At 39.7% G+C, this 19,366-nt stretch overlaps 1 protein-coding gene across 1 annotated transcript; it reads right to left on the bottom strand.

Moving 5' to 3' along the window:
* Nucleotides 1-41: 41 nt before the first annotated feature.
* snx25 (sorting nexin 25) lies at nt 42-18,937 on the bottom strand. The gene is made up of 22 exons (XM_022752017.1): nt 18,761-18,937; nt 17,758-18,490; nt 16,793-16,877; nt 12,613-12,844; nt 11,620-11,783; nt 8,572-8,758; nt 8,047-8,117; nt 6,597-6,787; nt 6,250-6,381; nt 5,827-5,976; nt 5,461-5,586; nt 5,144-5,308; nt 4,811-4,942; nt 3,990-4,130; nt 3,379-3,492; nt 2,976-3,053; nt 2,605-2,688; nt 2,371-2,488; nt 2,065-2,131; nt 1,301-1,482; nt 1,075-1,175; nt 42-967 (listed from the first exon to the last, which is right to left on the bottom strand). The coding sequence occupies exons 2-22, from the start codon at nt 18,106-18,108 to the stop codon at nt 902-904; spliced, it is 2,937 nt and encodes a 978-aa protein (XP_022607738.1). The 5' UTR covers nt 18,109-18,490; nt 18,761-18,937; the 3' UTR covers nt 42-901.
* Nucleotides 18,938-19,366: the final 429 nt, after the last annotated feature.

A 19,366-nucleotide genomic window follows, 5' to 3' on the forward strand; every position in this document is an offset into this window, starting at 1 on the left:
CTATAAGAAAAAAAAATGCCACATCAACTTTTTGTTTGCAATTTATTGCTTATATAAACTCTCTCTAAACAATTTTTGGTAAAAATAAAATCTATCAATAATAATCATAAATAAAATCATCACAATGACTTTTACATGACATTATATTGCACAATTATAAGCCTTAACAAGAATCACAAAACACAAGTGTTGTTGCTCAGGTTGTGTGTAGGAGGAATGTTCAGAGGTCCGTGGGCAATGACACACACTGGTTGACTTTAGAGGGCAACAGAGAATCTGAACTTCAACTTTCTTTGTTTGCTGTTTTTAATCAAGGTCTGTAGATTATCAGCTCTAGACAATGATGACCAAACAATCAAGTTGTTTACTCTCACAAACTGTTACTCTGCCTTGCAATTTATAGGCTGTCACGATTTACACAGGAACAAAAGATTACATTTGTTGTGGTATAGATCTGATGTTTCAGTGCTAATGAAATAAGAAAAGACAACTGCAGACGTGGGTCACATAATGTCCAAAATATTTGTTCTTGTGTTCATGTGATCATTCTGGTACAAATGTGATCGGTCTTGTTAGACTTGGTGTCTAAATTGGAAGAAGTCAGACTCCATGTGGTTTCTCCCCGTTCAGACAAATTTAGATCTGTACCACAACAAAGTCAAATGTCCGCCCTCTTCAGTGTGGTGTCAGCCCAGCTTTTCATCATTTCACAGCAAAGTTCTACCAATAGAATCAGCATGTGTCTCAGCTCTGACTAACACAGCTGCTTTCTGTCTGAGGTTTAACCAAAAGGCCATCTCCCTGTCTAGCTTGGCAGTGTACGATTGGTCAGCTACAGAGAGGCCTAACAGATGAACCAGCAGAGCCTCAGTTTCACCCAGACTGTGTGTGTTGAGTGTGTTCAGATGTTTTCCACCTCTGCGCTGAGTTCAGGACACAGTTCCTTGAGTAACATTTCCATCAACACCTAACAGACACAGGAAAAAAAATAATTTAAAATTTCAGCTGCAATTATATATTATGAAATCTGTTTTTATGACAATGACAATAAAACATATGAAGTGTTGTTCTTACATAGAGAAGGTGTTTGTTGGCACTAGCCTCCTGCAGGGCATTGAAGATCTTGATGATTCCATAGCGGGCGTTCTGCTGGCCAACTAAATTTGCTAGTGCATCTGACAGAAGAGATCAAATAAAGTAAAGAGCTAAATTGATTGCTAATGTTTGTGATCATCATACAACACACCCCTGAATAAAACAGCAGTCTGCAGTTTAAAGTCATGTTTACACATCTTCATACCTGGGATGTTGTCAAGTAGTTTCTGTTGAGCCCGTTCCTTAGTTTCACTGCGTTCAGAGTCAGTTCGGACCTTGACATGTGGTGCCAACTTCCCATTGGGCCAGAAGGTATCCCTGAACACACTGATGTAACACACCAACATCTGCTCACAAAATATCCAGTTCACTGTGTCCCGGATCTGTCTAAAATGAAGCATAGAAGATGTTAGCCTCACAGCTGATCTCAGAAGAACATACGGTGAAGTGCAAGTGTTCACACAGTTATCATCTCTAGAACAATAGAAAGGTTAACAAAACACACCAACATACTGGCTTGAGGTCCAGTCTAAAATCTGTCAATAAATACCAGGTTTGTTGCCTTTTAAAAAGCACCTGTCTGTATTACAACAACAACAAATCTGAGGTAAACTATTATAGTCACCAAATAAGCTGGCAGAGGAACAGTGATGATTTCCTAATGTAGGTTGCATTCAAATGGATTCAAACTTGGGGGCACCCCAGTTGCTCACCTGGTACAGCGTATACCATTTAGGCTCAGTCCTTACCACAGCAGCCTGGGTTCGAATCTGATTCAGGCCCTTTGCTGCATGTCATCCCCTCTCTCCCCTAACTTTCCTGTCTCTCTCTCACTGTCCCTATTGTAATAAAGCCAAAAATGGCCAAAAAATGTCTTTGAAAAAATTGGTTCAAATTCAATAGAAAAAAAAAAAAAGTAATTACATGTATAGTTATTATTAAATCAAAACATAACTTGTTACTACTTACTTGTTGATAGTTCGTCCAAATGTCACCTGGACTAGTGCAATTAGCGTCTTCCTCACCCACTTAAACACTGAGCAGGAAGACAGACAGACAAACAGACAGACAGACAGACAGACAGACCCCCTCCATTAAAATTCATGATATTGATCCAAAAAGACAGAAACTAGCTAACTGTACCTAAAACAAGAGATACATTTCTAGTTTCTTCATATAGGCCTCAGCCTGTTTCATGTTACATTTCATTATTTGTATGTTGTGTATAAAAATATAAATGTAACTGTGAAAAGATGAGAGCAGCATACTACTCACTTCCTCTGAGTTCGAAGATCTCTCCGATGAGCATGAAGCAGGGTTCAGCCAGTGCGTCTTTCCTCCCATCTGTCTCATCGCCGTAGTCTGACAGATCGCTGTCATCGTCAGCCTCCTCCTACAGACAGCAATTACACACAGCACATGAAATCCAATTGAGGACGCGAGACCATGAGAGTGCTAAGAGTGTCCAAACTGTGATGTTGCTTCAGCAGTGATGCCATGAGTGTGTACCTCAGTATGGGAGAAGAAGTCTCCAGGTAGCCTCTCCAGGAAGGAGGCCAGAGAGAAAGACGATTTCTTCTGGATTGACATCACCTATAACCATTGAACAAGATATCATCACTATATGTATGGAATCATACCAACACTCAGATAGGCCTGAGCTGAATGAACAAACAAAGCTTATTGATGCAGTCTGCACTATAAAATGTATGTACTGTAATAAATGTAAGGTAAATCTAAAAATTCTATTAGAATATGACAACAAGCTTTGAGGAGGAAGAACTTTTTCTAAAATATACATATTTGTATGTTTGACATTGTGACAGCAATATATTAGATGTCTTGTCTTCTTTAAAATGCAAGAATGAGATATGAGTTACCTTGAGATGCTCTGGAGACGGGCTGAGGAACGCATAGAGAGCCTCTGACTGGCACAATCGCTCATCTGTCAGCAGACGCTACGAAGACACACACAGAGAGCTGAAGTCACCATCACCAGTGTTTAGCTGCTATTATGAACCAGAGGGAGGCAGTATTAGCATAGAGCTGGGCGGTGTTCTTCAGTCTTGGACCCTAACGGTCCAGTTGCCATGGGGAATGTGGAGAGATTGTGGAGTAGTTCAAATAATTAAAAAATAAATGAAATTAGAATTTGATATTAAAAATCAAACTGAGGCAGCTTTAACACCTGGGCATGTTGAATATTATGTTGAGAGTGTATGAAAACTAGCTAGCAACATAACAGAAATCTATACGCAGTTGGCTAAAAGTAACATAAATTACCTGGAGAAAGGCATTGAGTTGAGTTTTGCTCTTTTCTAGGAACTTCTGGTCAATGGATTTGAAGGGAAGTTTGCTTAGTGATGGTAACTGGAGTTTTTTCAATGAGGGAAAACACTGAGAAATAGAGACAGACGGACAGACAGTTTAAAATGTCATTTTACAAAAATGAAAGGCATACCACATTACTGCTAACTGTTTACAGGTTTTGAAACTTCATTATTTTGCATGAGGAAATATACAGAACATCAACAGTATAATTACTAACTGAAACACTCTGTAAACCAATTTGTGGTGATACAGTGAAATCATTTAATCACAGAGGGATGTAGACGCCAATGTCTGCTTTGTGTAGCGTGTAATCTGCAATAAATCCATCATAAAATCAATAAACACTGCGAGCAGTCTCTCTACTGTAGTGCTGTATAGGGAGTTTCTTCCCCAATGCTACAGTGACATACAGATTGTCCTAGTGTGGAAGAGCGGTGAGTCATTAAAACAGCAATTTCTCAGCTCGTGGTAATGCAGTATAAGCATAAAGTACAATAAAAACAGATCACTGATGTTTGGAAAGGAAACATATGCATACATATGCATGTTCAGTGTGGTGTTACCTCCGTGAGTTTGCGGTGCAGCATCTGGAATTCAGTGAGTTTCCTCTGGACATTCCAGCGGCTGTTGGCTGTCTCTTCTCCTTCTACCAGGCTAACACACACACTGTAACAGGCTACTGTCTCACCACCTTCCTCTGTTGCCTGAAATACACACACACACAGTTAAACACATTAGTGTCTAAGTGACTACACGATTAACAGTTTTATAAGGTGTAAGAACCTCAAATTTAGGTGGTATTTAAATTACATTTATTTGTTGTTCTGTTCTTTTTTCCACAACACACTGACTTGAGTAATGTCTTGACACTTTCACAAGATAGTCTATAGTCTATACAGCTGTGAGTTTGCACATGTTGGTATACTTAATTCAGCACTCATACACTTATGCTGGGGCCATGAAATCATCTTCAGTTAGCAAGTCACATGAGAGTGGTTAAAATTAATTATCAATTACCAACCAGTGTGTGGGACACTCATTTTACTATATCAGATGCATGACTCTGTCTGATTTGCTTGCACAAGCTGATTTTATCCATGTACAAGATGTATAGTTGTTCTGTGTGGACTGCAGGCACACCATGCTTTACTGTTAACAAGGTCAAATGCATTACTGTACATTTCTGCATCTGAAGTGTTTTAATGTATTTTGTGCTCTGTCTGATAGCAGCCTGATCCTCCTAAAAGCAGGTTCGATGCCAAGTGGAAGAAAAAGTGTCATCAGAGCCTTCCTGTGCCTCCCTTTCTTGTGGCTGGCTAGTTTCTTCAGCATAAGTATAAGAAGCCAGCTAGTGTTTTCATATGATGAATGAAGTTGTAGTTACCTCAGCAGTAGTAATAGTAGCTCTCCAGTGCCCCAGATTTTCACACCACCAGTCTGTCCTGGTGATATGCTGCTGCAGTTCACTGTGTTCTTTCTCCATGGCTCCGATTTCCTCCTTTAGTTTGCTCACTATCTATAAACCCACACAAGAGACACATTTAAACAGAATGCAAATCACAGTTAAATGAAGAAATGACATTAAGATGAATGTAAGGTGGTATACAAATGTGCAAGAGCAGGTATGCGGTCATGCTGCAATTTGAATATTTTTACTCACTTTTCCTCATTTTGATATTGTGTTTGTGTGTTTGGTGCAACCTGCTGTGAATTCTACCTTTTTGTCTGGTTTTGGTGCATTCTGGATTGAGCCCAAGGCCTGTCGCTTGTACTCCAGTTTGTCGTAGAGTTGTCGGAGTTTAGTAGCAGCATAGCTGGCCTGCTCATTGATTCCTTTACTGCCTTCATCACACACTTCCTCTCCTCCGTCTAGACCCTGGCACTACACACAGAGAGATACAAATACAAGATACAAAAAGACAATAAAGACATGTGCCTGCAGACATATACAAAACTACACAAAAAAGTGAAGAAATATGATGATGAACATTCAGACGTGCATGCACATGTGCTATTTGTGTATGTGTTTCTGACCCCTTCATCCTTTTCTTCTGTGCTACACTGTGATTGGCTGTGCGTCTCGTCTCGTCTGATCAGCCTATCGTAGAGGTCAGAAACCAGGAAGGAGGGGTAATAACGTTCTCTCATCGTTTCAGCAACCTAGAGGATGAATGAGAGTAAGAGAAGTGCTTTATTGTCATTGCAGAACATCTTGAAAACTGTGAAACATAAGTATACAGTTGTTACTTGCACCTTTAATGAGCAAAGCTCCACATCCCTTTTCTGGGTTTAGAATCTGTTTTCCCATGAGTTATTTTGATATTTATGAGGAAGACATCCGCTGCCATCCACTATAGCTAGAGATAGTTACAGTTAGATAGTAACAAACGCAGCAGTTACCTGTTCCTGTAGCCTAACAAAGACTTGTGTTCCTCTGTTCCCCACCAGACTCTGTTGGATCTCCTTGAGAAGAAACTTTTCCACTGGAATGTCTCTGCTCTCCACAAAGAACTTCTGGTAGATTTCCCCGACAATTTGGGGCACCTCATTCTGTCAAACACACACATTAACAAACAAATTAGCACTTACTCATTAGTTTCTTCCACTGCATTAATGTGCTGCCCTATACCACTGAGTTCACAGTACAGAAATATCCACTTCGCATTTCACTGACAATACTGCAAGTGTTCAAAGAAAACCAGGACCAATGTTTTACATTATTGTGTGAAAACAGTGAGCCTCACTACTATATTATTTTTCCTCTAATACCATATATTAGTAGCAGTGTTGGGCTAAACCTTCAGGAATGTGTATATAGGTTACCTTGTTGGCAGTTTTCAGTGTTTCCACCAGTTCCCAGAAGCTAATCAGAGCTCTTTTATCAACTTTCTCCATGTAAACTCTGAAATGCTCCCTGTAACCTGGATTACACAAGATGTCATCGAACTGGAGAATCTGCATTCGGGGGAGAGAGAAAAAAACAAAACGTAAAGTTAATGGCACATACTTTAATCCAAAGTACAAACCCTCAACCAAATAAGAATATGTCATTCACTATTAAAAAGTAATCTGAAAAGTGGTGCATGGTTTGCGAAGTTCTTTAAAAATTTCAATATTTAAATAATTTTTTCCAACCAAATACCACACACATAACACACAATAAGTCTAACCTTCTGACTTTGAGGCTCATCACCGTCATCACCCCCTCCTTCTTCATTGTTTTCATAGTTTGGTCCACCGAGCAGGCGGATCCGTTTCTCACACTGTTTCTTAGCAACTGTCAGCTGATTAATATATCGTTTCATATCTCTGGCCCTCAGCAGGTCTGCCTTCATGGCTGCTGACTCTTTACCTTTTCGCTCTAAGAGAGAAGGAAGCAGTGGTTAACATAGAGTTTGAGCCAGTTTTGGTCACAGAACAATACACAATAACAATGAACTGGTTTTGAGCCACTGAACCACCGAGATAAAGCTACAAGACCCTGCTAACCTTGTGTTATACTAGCTAGTGAAAGCCAATCTCACTATATGTTGTAGATTTTTACATCTGGGAAAATTCTTGTAACTCCCAAAAAATTACTGGTTTGGATTTTAACGTAAAAATTAGTACATTTACTAGATATTACACACCGATTCCATTTCTAACTTGTTTTTAACTATGTTAGCAGCATGGCCTTAAGGTTGTTTCTCTGGCTGGTCCAACACTTTGGTCCAAACTTCAATATCTTAACAACAAGTGGATGGATTGCCATGAAATTTCATACAGATTTCATGTTTCCTGGAGGATTAATCCTACTGATTTTTTCTATAGCGCCGCCAGCAGGTTTACATTTTCGGCTTTTACTTAAATATGTTAAACTATTAGATGAATTGACATGAAATTAGGTCCAGACATTCATGGTGTTTAGATGATAAATTCTAATGACCTTGTCAATCCTCTGCATCTTGCTTTAGTACCACTATTAAATATCACAACATCTTCTTGATGGAGAAAATTTTGAACAGACATTCATGTCCCCCCTCAAAATGAATTTCTAATAACTTTAGTGATCCCCTGACTTTTCCTGAACTCATCAACAGGTCAAAATTTCATTTATGACCAAACCATACCTGCAAAACTAACATTTCCATCAGCCTAAGCTATACTTTGTGTTTAATACAAATTAGCAATTGTTAGCATGGTAACACATTAATGTAAGATTGTGAACATGTTTAATATTACCTGCTAAACATCAGCAAGACAACATTGTCATTACGAGCATGTTGACAATTAACATTCTCACATTAGTATTTAGCTAAAGCTACTGTCTAAGTTCCTAAGTACAGCCTAACAGAACCTACTAGCAGCTCTGAACCATGACTTCCATCATCATTTTTCATTGTCAGTCTACCTACATTGTCAACCTACTTTGAAATGAGGGGGAACTCAGTGCCTATAGGCTACATAGCAAGTAACTGACACAGATCAAATGTCCCGTCAGCTCTCTACAACGGTTGTTGCAGTAACAAGAGGAGTGGGGAATGCTGTAACTGTTGTAGTCACTGTTCTGATGCTTCTTTACATGGTGTGTTAACGGCATATCAGCTAGCTGTCATACAGTGAAATGAAATGTTTCTGTACCTTTCTGCTTCTTGAGCTGAGGCAGGCTGCTGATGGTCGTGGCATGAATAATTTCTACCACTATCTGATACCTACAACACAGAGACAGAGGAGAAAAAATACATCAGGTATTGTGATCAGTTGACAAAATCACAACGGGCTGTCTTGGATTGATAAACAGAATACTGACTACAGTGTGACACATCACTATGGTAAAATATTACATATACAGAAATAGAAAATTGAGTTTTCAGAATTGATATCTCAGCAGCTGAGCCAATATTTCTCAAACTAACAAGACAATAAAGCAGTATCATGTCTACCCGTATTTAGATCTCATATTTTGCTGACACTGTCTGTTCCCATGGTAACCATGCAGCAGAAAACAGACTAACATTTAGCACTGTCTGGTTAACATGTTTGTCTATATGTCTATATACAGTATGATTCATTTGATGAAATGTATGTATGTACAGGCCAGTCTCAGTTTAACAGGGCAGTGCAGGTGTGTACAGTGTGTGGGTGTGTCTGCTGTTGGTGTCATGCCTGAGTTGTTTGAGGAAATTGACATCAGCAGAAGTTGATATCAGTTTGATGAAGTCTTCGTAGGAGGCAGCGTAGGTGTAGGCTTTCTTCTGCTGCTCAGCCTGCTGCTCCCTCTGCTCCAGCTGAGACAACAGCATCCTGTTTATGGAGTCTGGATCACTGAGAACCTCTACCAAAGGCTTCAACACTGGAGCACACAGACACACATAGACACAAAGATATAAATGGTATTGTGCTTATACAGGTAGATGTACTGTAGAAATCAACTAAATGCTGTTAATCAAGTCACTGACCACTTCTCTGAAATGTTGAGATATGAAGTTATAAAACACTCATAGTGTAAGTGTATAGTCTGATTTAAGTAAGTAAAGTTAAGTAAAGTAAGTTAAAATGTACTTATATAGCACTTTTCACAGATAAAAATCACAAAGTGCTTTACATCATAAAACATACAACAGTTCAAGAAATACAGCAATGAAAGCAATAAAATAAATAAAGAGCAATAAAAGTAGGGGGTATTCAAACAGACTGACCAAAAGCCTGTCTGAATAAAAATGTCTTCAGCTGCTTCATGAAGCCATCACAAGAGTCTATGGATCGCAGCAATAGGGGGCGAGCGTTCCATAGTTTTTGTGCCACGGCTTACACACAAACACCAGTATATTAGCTGTATACCAATATGTACAGACGGATAGGCGCAGTCGCTCTGCCTCTCAGCCCATACCACTACCAAGCCAAACTGGAATAGATACAGTACAGCAAAACAGATTTGTCCTCCACTAAACCAAAATGGGTTATTTTTAGCAGTTAACAAAATGACAAAAGCCTTTTATAATCTGATCTAAAAATATACAATTTCTGCAGGCTACTGAAGATACTGAAGATATGCTAATACAAAACATGCAATATTGTTTAAGTCTTCAGAGGGCCATATTTGTGGGAAATGCAGTTCTAGAGACGGAATAACAGCTAGTTAGTAGATATAGGATAATGCATTTTTGTCATGTATAATCTAATACAGAAATATAGCTAAGAAGCTGTATTATTCCTCAATGAGTATTCATAGCTGGAAAAGGACAGGTGTAATTAATATCATTAATTATAATGGTATACATATATATATATATATAAAAAATATAAGTTGTGCCACTCCCAGGGGCTAAGTATAAAGCATGCTAGTTCACTAACAAGGCTTATTGTCAGTGAAACAGAGCCATCATTAGTATTATTAGCTGCAGCTGTTCTCCTCCTGCTCTGACAAATTCAAAATGTCAAAATGTCTGCTGTGAAAAAGGTCTGTTACTACTACACTGACACAATACTGTTACACAGGACAAAAGGACAGACAAAAGACACACAAACACACTATACAAATACATCGACAACACAAGCGTAAACAGTGTTATTATATACTGTATTCTTATCTAAAGAACAGGTATATTTAGTGGTACTTGACAACATTGTCAATGGCCTTGACCTTTATCAGAAATATCTGGAGACTCTGCAGGCATTATGATGTTGTCAACATTTACATCCATCATTGTCAGAGATTTAATGGTAACAACGGACATTTTTAATAAATGTCTTCTTTCCAGAAGGTGAGCATGCACAAGACCTAGGCCTTATAACTGGAACATATAAATGGAATATAGCCATTATTCATGTTATCAATTACACCTGTGCTTTTCCTGCTGTCATTTCAAATGTCTGCCATTAAAAAAGTCTATTCAATTTTCCTTTATTTTAAATAAAGTTCAGTTAATTTCTTTTTCCCCACTTATGACAATGGCAACAGAGTATGTGTGCTATAAAGCAATTATCAAGCATCAACAGGGAGAGAAGGGAGTAAAGCACATTATCATGTCTGCACTGTGGAATTGTATTAAATACTTAGCATTAAATAACTTGGAGCTAGGGCTGGGTGATAAAACGATAGCAATAATTATTGTGAAATTATTTTCCTAGATAAAAACATTAAAAATGTTTGTTAAATGTTCAATATAATTAATTTTCATGCATATAGCACACCCACAAATGAATCACAAACAGCCAATCATGTCACAGGAATAGAGGTCTGCATTGTGCAAGTTAGGATGTTATACATACAGCCCAGCACGTGATATTATTTAAAGACACACACAGTGGCTGACGGGCTTGAAGTTGGAGTAAGCAACTAAGGCGAAATAAGCGACACCACAGAAAAAGCAGAACACAACTCGAAGTACGAAGATATCGTCGACAAGAGAGGCTACTCAACTTCAGTAGTTTGAAGATATTTTGGCTATTCACAGTCCGACAAAAAACAGAGCAATGTGCACTGCAAACTGTGCCGGAGACACGTTCCATCAAAGACAGGCAACACCACAAACCTGTTTCATCATTTGAAACGATATCACCCATTAGAACACACAGAAAGTAAGAAATTACAGGCCCAAACGAGTATTAGTTTTTTTCTTTTTGCAGTCTGAGCCATGTTACATGTGCGCTGTATCACACTGCAGAACTTAATTTTCTATTTACTTTGTTGAGTAAAAAGGACTGAAAAGGATTTTGATTTTAATCATGCATATTTTATCATATTTTGAATGTTTGTACCTCAGAGTTTTTAAATGTTCTGCTGTTTCGCAAGTGTTTGTCATGTTCTGACTAAACAGAACAGTTTAAAACCACAATTGACTGTCTGGTGTTTTCCACTTTCACTCAGAAGCAAAAATCAGCCTTTAAACCTGAAAGCCATAAGGATGTGGCATTTATCGTGATAAATATCAATATCAACTGATATGGACATTTTTATCGTGATAACAGTTTTGGCCATATTGCCCAGCCCTACTTGGAGCAGAGCCAAAATAAAGCTGAAAGCTCAGGCATATCCATACTTGTAATGCCAACAATCCCTAAGACTGAACAGCACTGGCTAATGACTAATGCCTTGAAAGTAAAGTACCATGGTACTGTATCTCCTTATGTTCTGATGACTTTAATGAGGCAAAAACATGGTCTGAGTTTGTGTTCACATACAATACCTGTATACAAACACAATCAAAGTACCTTTAGTAGTGATGACTTCTGTGAGGCAGCAGCGTAGTGTATGTGACTTGGCATCCTTTTGTGGCAGCAGACATAGCAGCAGTATTCTGGCTACACAGCGGAGGAAGGCCAGCTCTGATTCTGGACTGACCAAACAGGGATGGAGGGGAAACGGCCGAGCACAACTCCTCGGTCGTAAAACACACACACACACACACACACACACACACACACGCATACACACACACACACACACACACACACACACACACGCACACACGCACACACACACACACGGACACGCACGCACACGGACACGCACGCACACGGACACGCACGCACACACACAAGAGAGACACAGATTAAAAGTGAGAAATAAACAGACCGAGACCAAACAATTTTAAAATGTTATTTTGACAGAGCTACATGTCAGATCACATTATGAGGTGCAGCAGCATTCACAAACCTAACACTGCTATTGTTATTCATACTTCAGCTGTGTAGCATCACGCTGTCTTTGCTTCTGAAACTCAACTGAACAAGACACAGTGCCGCTACATTGTTCCTAACTTATTGAAGGCAAGAGAGGCCAGACATCTCTGTAGTGAGATCAAATCATAAGCCTCGCCTGACTTGCCAAGATAATGAAACCAGATGATGTGTGAATCATCACTGTCTGTTTTCTCTGTGTGTGTGTGTGTGTGTGTGTGTGTGTGTGTAAGTGTACCTGGCAGATGCTACCTACAGGCAAAGGAAGTGAGTTTGGAGGACTCTAATGTTATTTACGCTGTATTAAACTACTTTAATTTCACCCCATCTTCGTAGATAAAATTACGCTGCTGCTTATGGACACTTAGCTTCCTCTGTGCAAAGGAAGCTGTACCCAGAGGTGATAGTTAAATCTTACGAGCACCAACATTACAACACTAGGAGGACATTATTTTACTGGCTTTCTTGATTTCTGGTTGATGAATACCTTGGGGCAACAAAGCTAATGTATTAACTATTTACAACTATATATGTGTGTACCTTGCAGATGCAGCCTTGAGGTCAGTGAAGTGTGTGTGTAGGATTCGGATGCTGTCGTAACACACCACGTTGACAAGGTCTATGTCAGCAAGCCTTGATCTCAACTGCCCGATCATCTGCCACCAGTCCTCCGACAGCATGGAGTACAACTGGCCCTCATCACGACTCAGAGGGATGTACCAGGACAGGATGTAGTCTCTGTAGGCAAAGTCAAACACTGGGGAGAGACACAGACAGAGAGAATTGGAATATACTTTTTGTCAAAAGATGCAGTCTACGGCATGTCTACACAGAAAGTGTTTCAGCCTTATTTTCCAGTCGACCATCACACGTGTGTCTGACAGCACCGATGTGCTTCTATTTTAATCAATCCATCTTTCCACAGAGGCAGTCTAACAACTCACATTTAATTTGTGCTACATGCTCATAAACACAGCCAACAGCTTATTTTTACGCTCCAAATTAGTTTTTCTGGTTTTATTTGTGTAACTACAGCGACTGTGTGTTGGGTTCTGAGCACTTCCAAAACGTTAATAACCTAAAACTCAATATTGTGCCTGAATCCCTCCTGTGTAGAGACACAGAGCACCAAGGCTGTTGCTGTTGCTCTGCTTCTAGGCAACTCACACTATGCCTTCTGTTTAGACACGGTGTAAAGAGACACAGCAGCTGGAGAGAAAGAAACAATTACATTTCATAAAGCTTATAAAGAATAGTTTTTTACATTACAGTTTAAACCCTTTCAAGACAGAAAATATATGTTTAACATTTTTAAAGATGCAGTCAATACTACTTTACTGTCTTTTTGGATTAAAGAAAAACAGAATATCCCACATATTGGTCTTGCTCAGGAGCACAATTTACTGCTCATCCTAACGTTTTGGTCTCTCTTGAACTTAGTCAGAAGGAATTAGGAGAAGTATTTGCTTTAAATATTTACTTCTGAGGAAAGTCTAGAGACACAAAAACGTTAAGATCATCAATACGTTGTGTTGCTGAGCAAGAGCAGTGTGTGGGATAATTCTTCTTTCCAAGACTCAAATGACACTTTCTAACGCACCTACATCTAAGACATTTTCTAAGACAGCAAAATTACCATCGACCCTAAGTCTGTGCAAATGGATTTTGAATTTTCTGCTATCTTAAAAAGAGGAGCTGTCCAAGATCTCTATTTTGTTGTGAATGTTTAAATCTCCGAGGACCCCTGAACTACCCACACCCGTTTCATTTCCCTATAACCCAGGTGTACACTGGTGCAATGTTAAGAAAGTGGAGGAAGCTTCATTCATCCATTCTGTGCAGTGCTGCAACCCACCCTGGGGGGCTGGATCTTAACCCTCCCTGGACAGGTTGTCAGCCCATCACAGGACTGACACATACAGACACTCACCAGATACAAAGACAAACAACCACTGTCACATTTAGACCTACAGGCAATTTAGAGTCACCAAGTGACCTGAGCTGAATTTCATCAGACTGTGGGAGGAAATGACAGCCCCTGGACAAAACCCACAGAGATTCATGCACAACTCATGCAGAACACATGCAAACTCCACACAGAAAGGCCGCAGCTGGATGGTGGATTCATACCTAAGACTCTCTTGCTGTGAGGCGACACTGCTAAGTTTCTGTTTACACAGAATTGAATACGAACTGTACATTAGTGGTTTCAGACCTGAGGGTGGGGATCATTTCAAGAGGACACAAGATGTTTACCAGAGTAAGAAATTAGAAAAACTTACTATTCTGCAACACAAAATTGTTTATTTTTCCAAAAATGTCTCTAATGTTTGATCTTTTCTTGCTAAATACAGCATATGTTTATCTCTTTAATCTATAAAATGATGAATGTAAAAGTCTGAGAAGGTAAAAGTCACTATTTGAATGAACTGCTCACAACTCACAGACATTGTGTGATAACTGTTCATTAGTACACTACTTCATGTTAAAGGGCTTCAAGGAAAAAATTTTGGGATACACTGCTGTACATGAACTTTTGAATGTGAGGCATCATCTTTAAACTTTTCCTGCTTGTTCAAACACGGTGGTAGTCTTTCAATTTATATTCAGTTTCATCTTTGCAGGTTATAAGCTTGAAGCAAAATCTCAATATAGCATATGTTTGAAAATAAATACACAGGGGGTTGTGGACAAAGACAAAAGTTTGCAAATGGAGGTCCACACAGCTGAGCCAGACCTCACTGATAGCACCTTCAGCATTTACACTAAAGTAAGACACACATGCTGTTTGGATGTTACTATAAAAGGCACTGCAACTAGCCCACCAGAAGTATTCTAAACAGCACTATTTATGCATTAAAAAGGAAATTCAACAGTGAAATTTCAATTCACATTAAAACTATAATAACTACATAATAATTCAGATTTGCTTTGAAGGAAAGAAAGCAGTACTTCCCATATCTGAATCATCACTAAAGTGAAAAGATGCAAATCTAATCTTTTCTTTTCTGATCTGTTAAATAAAGAAAACGTTTTTCAGCCTTTCAACTGTTTGCAGCTCAAGGAATCTTCACAAAGCTAGCAGAGGAGCCAACAGTGGTATTGCATGTGACATATTTGTAGATCACTATCCAAATATTTTTTAGAAGATCAGTGGAAACCGTTGTGTTTTTTTGGAAAACAATTCTAAGAATCTTAACTTAGAGGTCACTGGCACGGAAATAAAAAAATAGAAAAGTGATGAATACTTTTTAACAAGTTATTTTATGCATTTTCTCGCGCTAGTATTGGCAACAATAAAGATAAGAAAACAATAAGATCCATGAGAAGCTAATTCTGTGAACTTAAATGCTTGCATTTAAATCCTAGAAATAAGCACTAACACAAAGCTGATACAGAAACACTAATCATCAAATAACTGACACAGTAGGGCTCGACTGTGATCCTAATAATGTCATCATTAACTCACACTCCGACTAAAGGACCTTTTCAAAACACACACAGGAGCATGTGTAAATACACACCCTTGGTGTAAATCCTGAAGCCATCTGTTACTTGGCAGCCAGACATATTGTTCCACTGACTGTGTATGTGTGTCTATCTGTGTGTTATGACCAGGACACTGTTGTAATCCACTATGGGTGGGAGGGATCGGTGACAGGTCATGGTGACTAACAGAGAAAGAGCTCCATCAGTCAGCAGTTTTCTCAAAAACAGAAGTTGAAGTTTTCCAATAGTGCCGGTTTTTGAGGGATGTGAAAACTCCATTTTGAAAAAGTGAAAAAAAAATGTATTCTCTAAACTGGGTACTCCAGTAATTGAGATTTTGGACACTTTACTGTCATCACTTTTGCATCACCACTGTCAAACATAGAGTTGCATAACTTTAATTTACATATTTATAAGGTAAGATAAATAAAAAGCAAGAATTGCATTGTGGGACTTTTAGAAAAAAGCAGGGGTGTGACATAAAACACTGTACATGATAATATTGGTACAATTTTTAAAGTGATAAAGATTTAATGTAACATAACGTTAATCATATTCTGACCTGATGTTGAACACTATGACTGCAAACTGTGCTGAAAGCAAAATTCGTGCTGCTGCCAGCAGGGCACTGACAATACCTTGCAATATTATGATAATATATCATTATATTATATATATTCTTGGAAGACAAAGCCATTGATGGAATTTTTATGGACATTTTCATAATAGAGACATTTTACATTTGCACTTAAGACACTCATTAAATGGCAGAAACAAACAAAAGTGATAACAGATAACATAAAAAATGACGAATTCATCATCATATACACTCAGAGTGAAAGTGCATGTTTATGTCTTATACATTTGAATATGTCCTTCTTGCATTATAGTGTGAGCAGTAAACGTAAAGCTTTTAAAAAACTGTCACATTTGAATCTCAAATGATCTCAGGCATCCAACTGTAATGTGATGCAATTTAAGGATCCTGACTTTGTTTTTCGTGCTTGCTCTGTAAAGGACAAGAGCTGTTCAAAAGGCTGCTCTCTGAGGTGGCCTCTACACTATCAGTGGAAAGTGTATATGTTTTTCTATCATTTTAATGTTTCAATGTTCGCTTCAATGTCCGCAGCTAATGTTTATACAATGGCCAAATGTCCACATGTATTTGCATAATGTGAACATAAGGTGGTCATAAAACACCAAGGTGATCCATTACCTTCCTTAAGAGCTTTGTCCACATTGTGTGACACGACCACCCTCCTGCTCTGGCTTGACTCCTGAACTGGCACCATAAAGCGAGCCTGAAAACACAACAAGAGCATCAGATCACTTTGCTTCACTTCAAGCATAAATGTAGACGACCACATTACAAAAAAGAAAAAGACAGAAATATTGGGCAACAACAGGAAAGGAAGGAAGGGAGGATTGAAAGCTGTGTCTAATAAGCCTAAAATCCTGACAAACAAGGCAGCTCAAATTTGTCATAGCGCATACATGTTGTCCAGACGACTGCTTGTGACCATATCCCTCCACTGTCAACATCAATAAGTCATCAGGTACACAGCAGCAGCCGCTGGGCTGCAGCTGCCTGTTAAGGTAAGCCACAAGCCAACTGCAAGGACACAATCACTTTCCTTGAAGAATAAATCTCCATAAATGTGTGTGTACATGTTTGTGTGTGTGTTAAAGTGTGTCTAAATCCAGCAGCATGACGCTGCCTCATCTATTATAAAACAACACAGTGAGGATCTGGGGGCAGGCAGAGAAGATGAGAGAGGAGAGAAGGATTGGAAGAGGAGGGAAACAATTGAGGGTGAAAAGGATGAAGAGGCTGCAAGGAGCAGAGGATGATAGTTAGGGATGCAAACATGTAAAATATCAAATTAGAATGTGTGTGTTCAACACTGTTGGAGAGATTTGGGTCAAAATTAAAGTTACATGTATGCCAGGCTGTTGAAGTTAAGGTTACACATGCCAGAGGTGCCATTAGATAACAGCAGAATTTACCTTTTTCTCTGCCTATCAGTGACTTCCAGCAGTAATGGAGAATGCTTCCTGATGACATGATTAATAGCGTAATGCTGCTGTGATATCATGGGGAGCTGGTAGAGAGTGTGTGCGTCACCAAAGGTGTATTGTGCGTGAGCAAATTCTTTGAACTAAGAGATACCAGTGTCTTACCATGAGCTTGTTGAAGAACTCCTGCCATGCAGCTGACTGCCTTGTGTTTCTGTCAAAGCAGCTGACTTTTAGAGGACTCTTCCTGACTAGCAGAACAAAGCTCCCAGCCAGGAAACACAGTAGGGCGAATGACACATATATGAAAAGCTTCAAGAAGAAAGAGGTCAGGGTCAGGCCTCCCCAGGCCAGCTGAAACACTACTGCTGCCACCACGCCCAGGCAGAAAGCCGGGACGAACCGGAAAGAGGAGTCGACAGAAGAGGTGGAGGTGGCAGACATGAGCCCCTCTTCTCCTCCGGTGCTGCTACTCCCTCCAGCCAGTGGTGTAGTGGTAGTTGAGGGGGTGGGCATACTGCGACCCCACCATCCATATATGTGTCACTGCTGGTTAGGCTGAAAAGTTGCTCCGCCAGTCTATATGGCAAGTCACAGCGGTAGGTATACTGTGTACACTCGTGTATACCCTCGACTACAACACTGTCTCCAGGAAGAGGCATCCCCGCTTTGACATCTCCTCACCGACCGACACCGTTATGTTTTCCACGCTCCTAGCATCGGCCCGCCCGGCGGACACAGGCACGGAGCCCCGCCGGCTTAGTCATCCACAACACTGTACTCCAGACAACAGAACAGGACACTAGGTTTGTCTTTGACTAAGCGACAGGGGTTGACCAGAGAGCAGGCAGAGAGAGACCCGGGGTGATGGGATGGATGGAGCAACAACCACCGTCACCTTGGAGACAAATAGGTGGAAGAGTAGCTTAGTGACTGTTGCTAACCAACTGGGCTAGCAGGAAGCTAAACTCGGAAGCCAAGTTACTGTTAAGCTACCTGCTTTACAACGAAAAAAAGAACACAAAATGATACTAAGAGTCAGCAAATAATGTCGAACTGCAGAATGCTCTGACTCAGAGTTAAACTAACAGCAATAACGACAGCTAGCTAGCAACTAGCTTTCTTGCTAAGTAACCAATTCAACATGAGCTAATGTTAGCTTACATACCTATCGTTAAAAATAGGTGTACGATGACAACACTACATTGTCGCGCTCCCTCCGTGTAAAAGAATGTATCGGAATCTTTGAGATGGTGATTTAAAAGTGTCACAAACACAGTGGCAAAAATATGTCCGGTCCAAAATCCCCGTCAGTTAAAAACAAGCAACTGTTATTTTCCTCGAGCTCCAGCTGACTGCCAATCTCTCTGAACGTCCAAGAGTCTCAGCCAATCAGTGCTGGTGTTAACCACGGACGGTGCGCCTGTTTAAGTGAACGGGACAGCACGAGTGGACGGGGGCGTTTTGGTTGAACGTTGCTGTGGATGAATTGGGAAAAACACCGCACAACAGGACAGCTACGGATCTTAATCAAGCATACAAGCAGATAAAGGACCGTGCCCCGTTTCCCTGAGGAGTGATTTTTCTTTCAGACAATTACTGTCTGACATTATAAATTAATACGCTTTCTGTTTTGAGATAAAAGAACGTCAATGAGTTTAAATACAAAATTACGTTTTTACAATAATGACAAAGCATAGCTTATTTCACACACACATTGCTCTGGAGATCCACTGGATATTATTTATTTTTTTCTCCTGATGTCTGTTTTTGT

The sequence above is a fragment of the Seriola dumerili genome, unplaced genomic scaffold (assembly GCF_002260705.1).
Source record: "Seriola dumerili isolate Sdu_G_001 unplaced genomic scaffold, Sdu_1.0 BDQW01000161.1, whole genome shotgun sequence".
In the NCBI taxonomy this organism is placed as follows: Eukaryota; Metazoa; Chordata; class Actinopteri; order Carangiformes; family Carangidae; genus Seriola; species Seriola dumerili.

Excerpts from the sequence above, each read along its gene's own strand:
- snx25 (XM_022752017.1), bottom strand. The coding sequence starts at position 18,108 with ATGCCCACCCCCTCAACTACCACTACACCACTGGCTGGAGGGAGTAGC. Across the intron at positions 3,493-3,989 it reads TGCACCGCAAACTCACGGAG|TGTTTTCCCTCATTGAAAAA; the intron begins GTAACACCACAC and ends TCTATTTCTCAG. Across the intron at positions 1,176-1,300 it reads ACTACTTGACAACATCCCAG|ATGCACTAGCAAATTTAGTT; the intron begins GTATGAAGATGT and ends CTCTTCTGTCAG.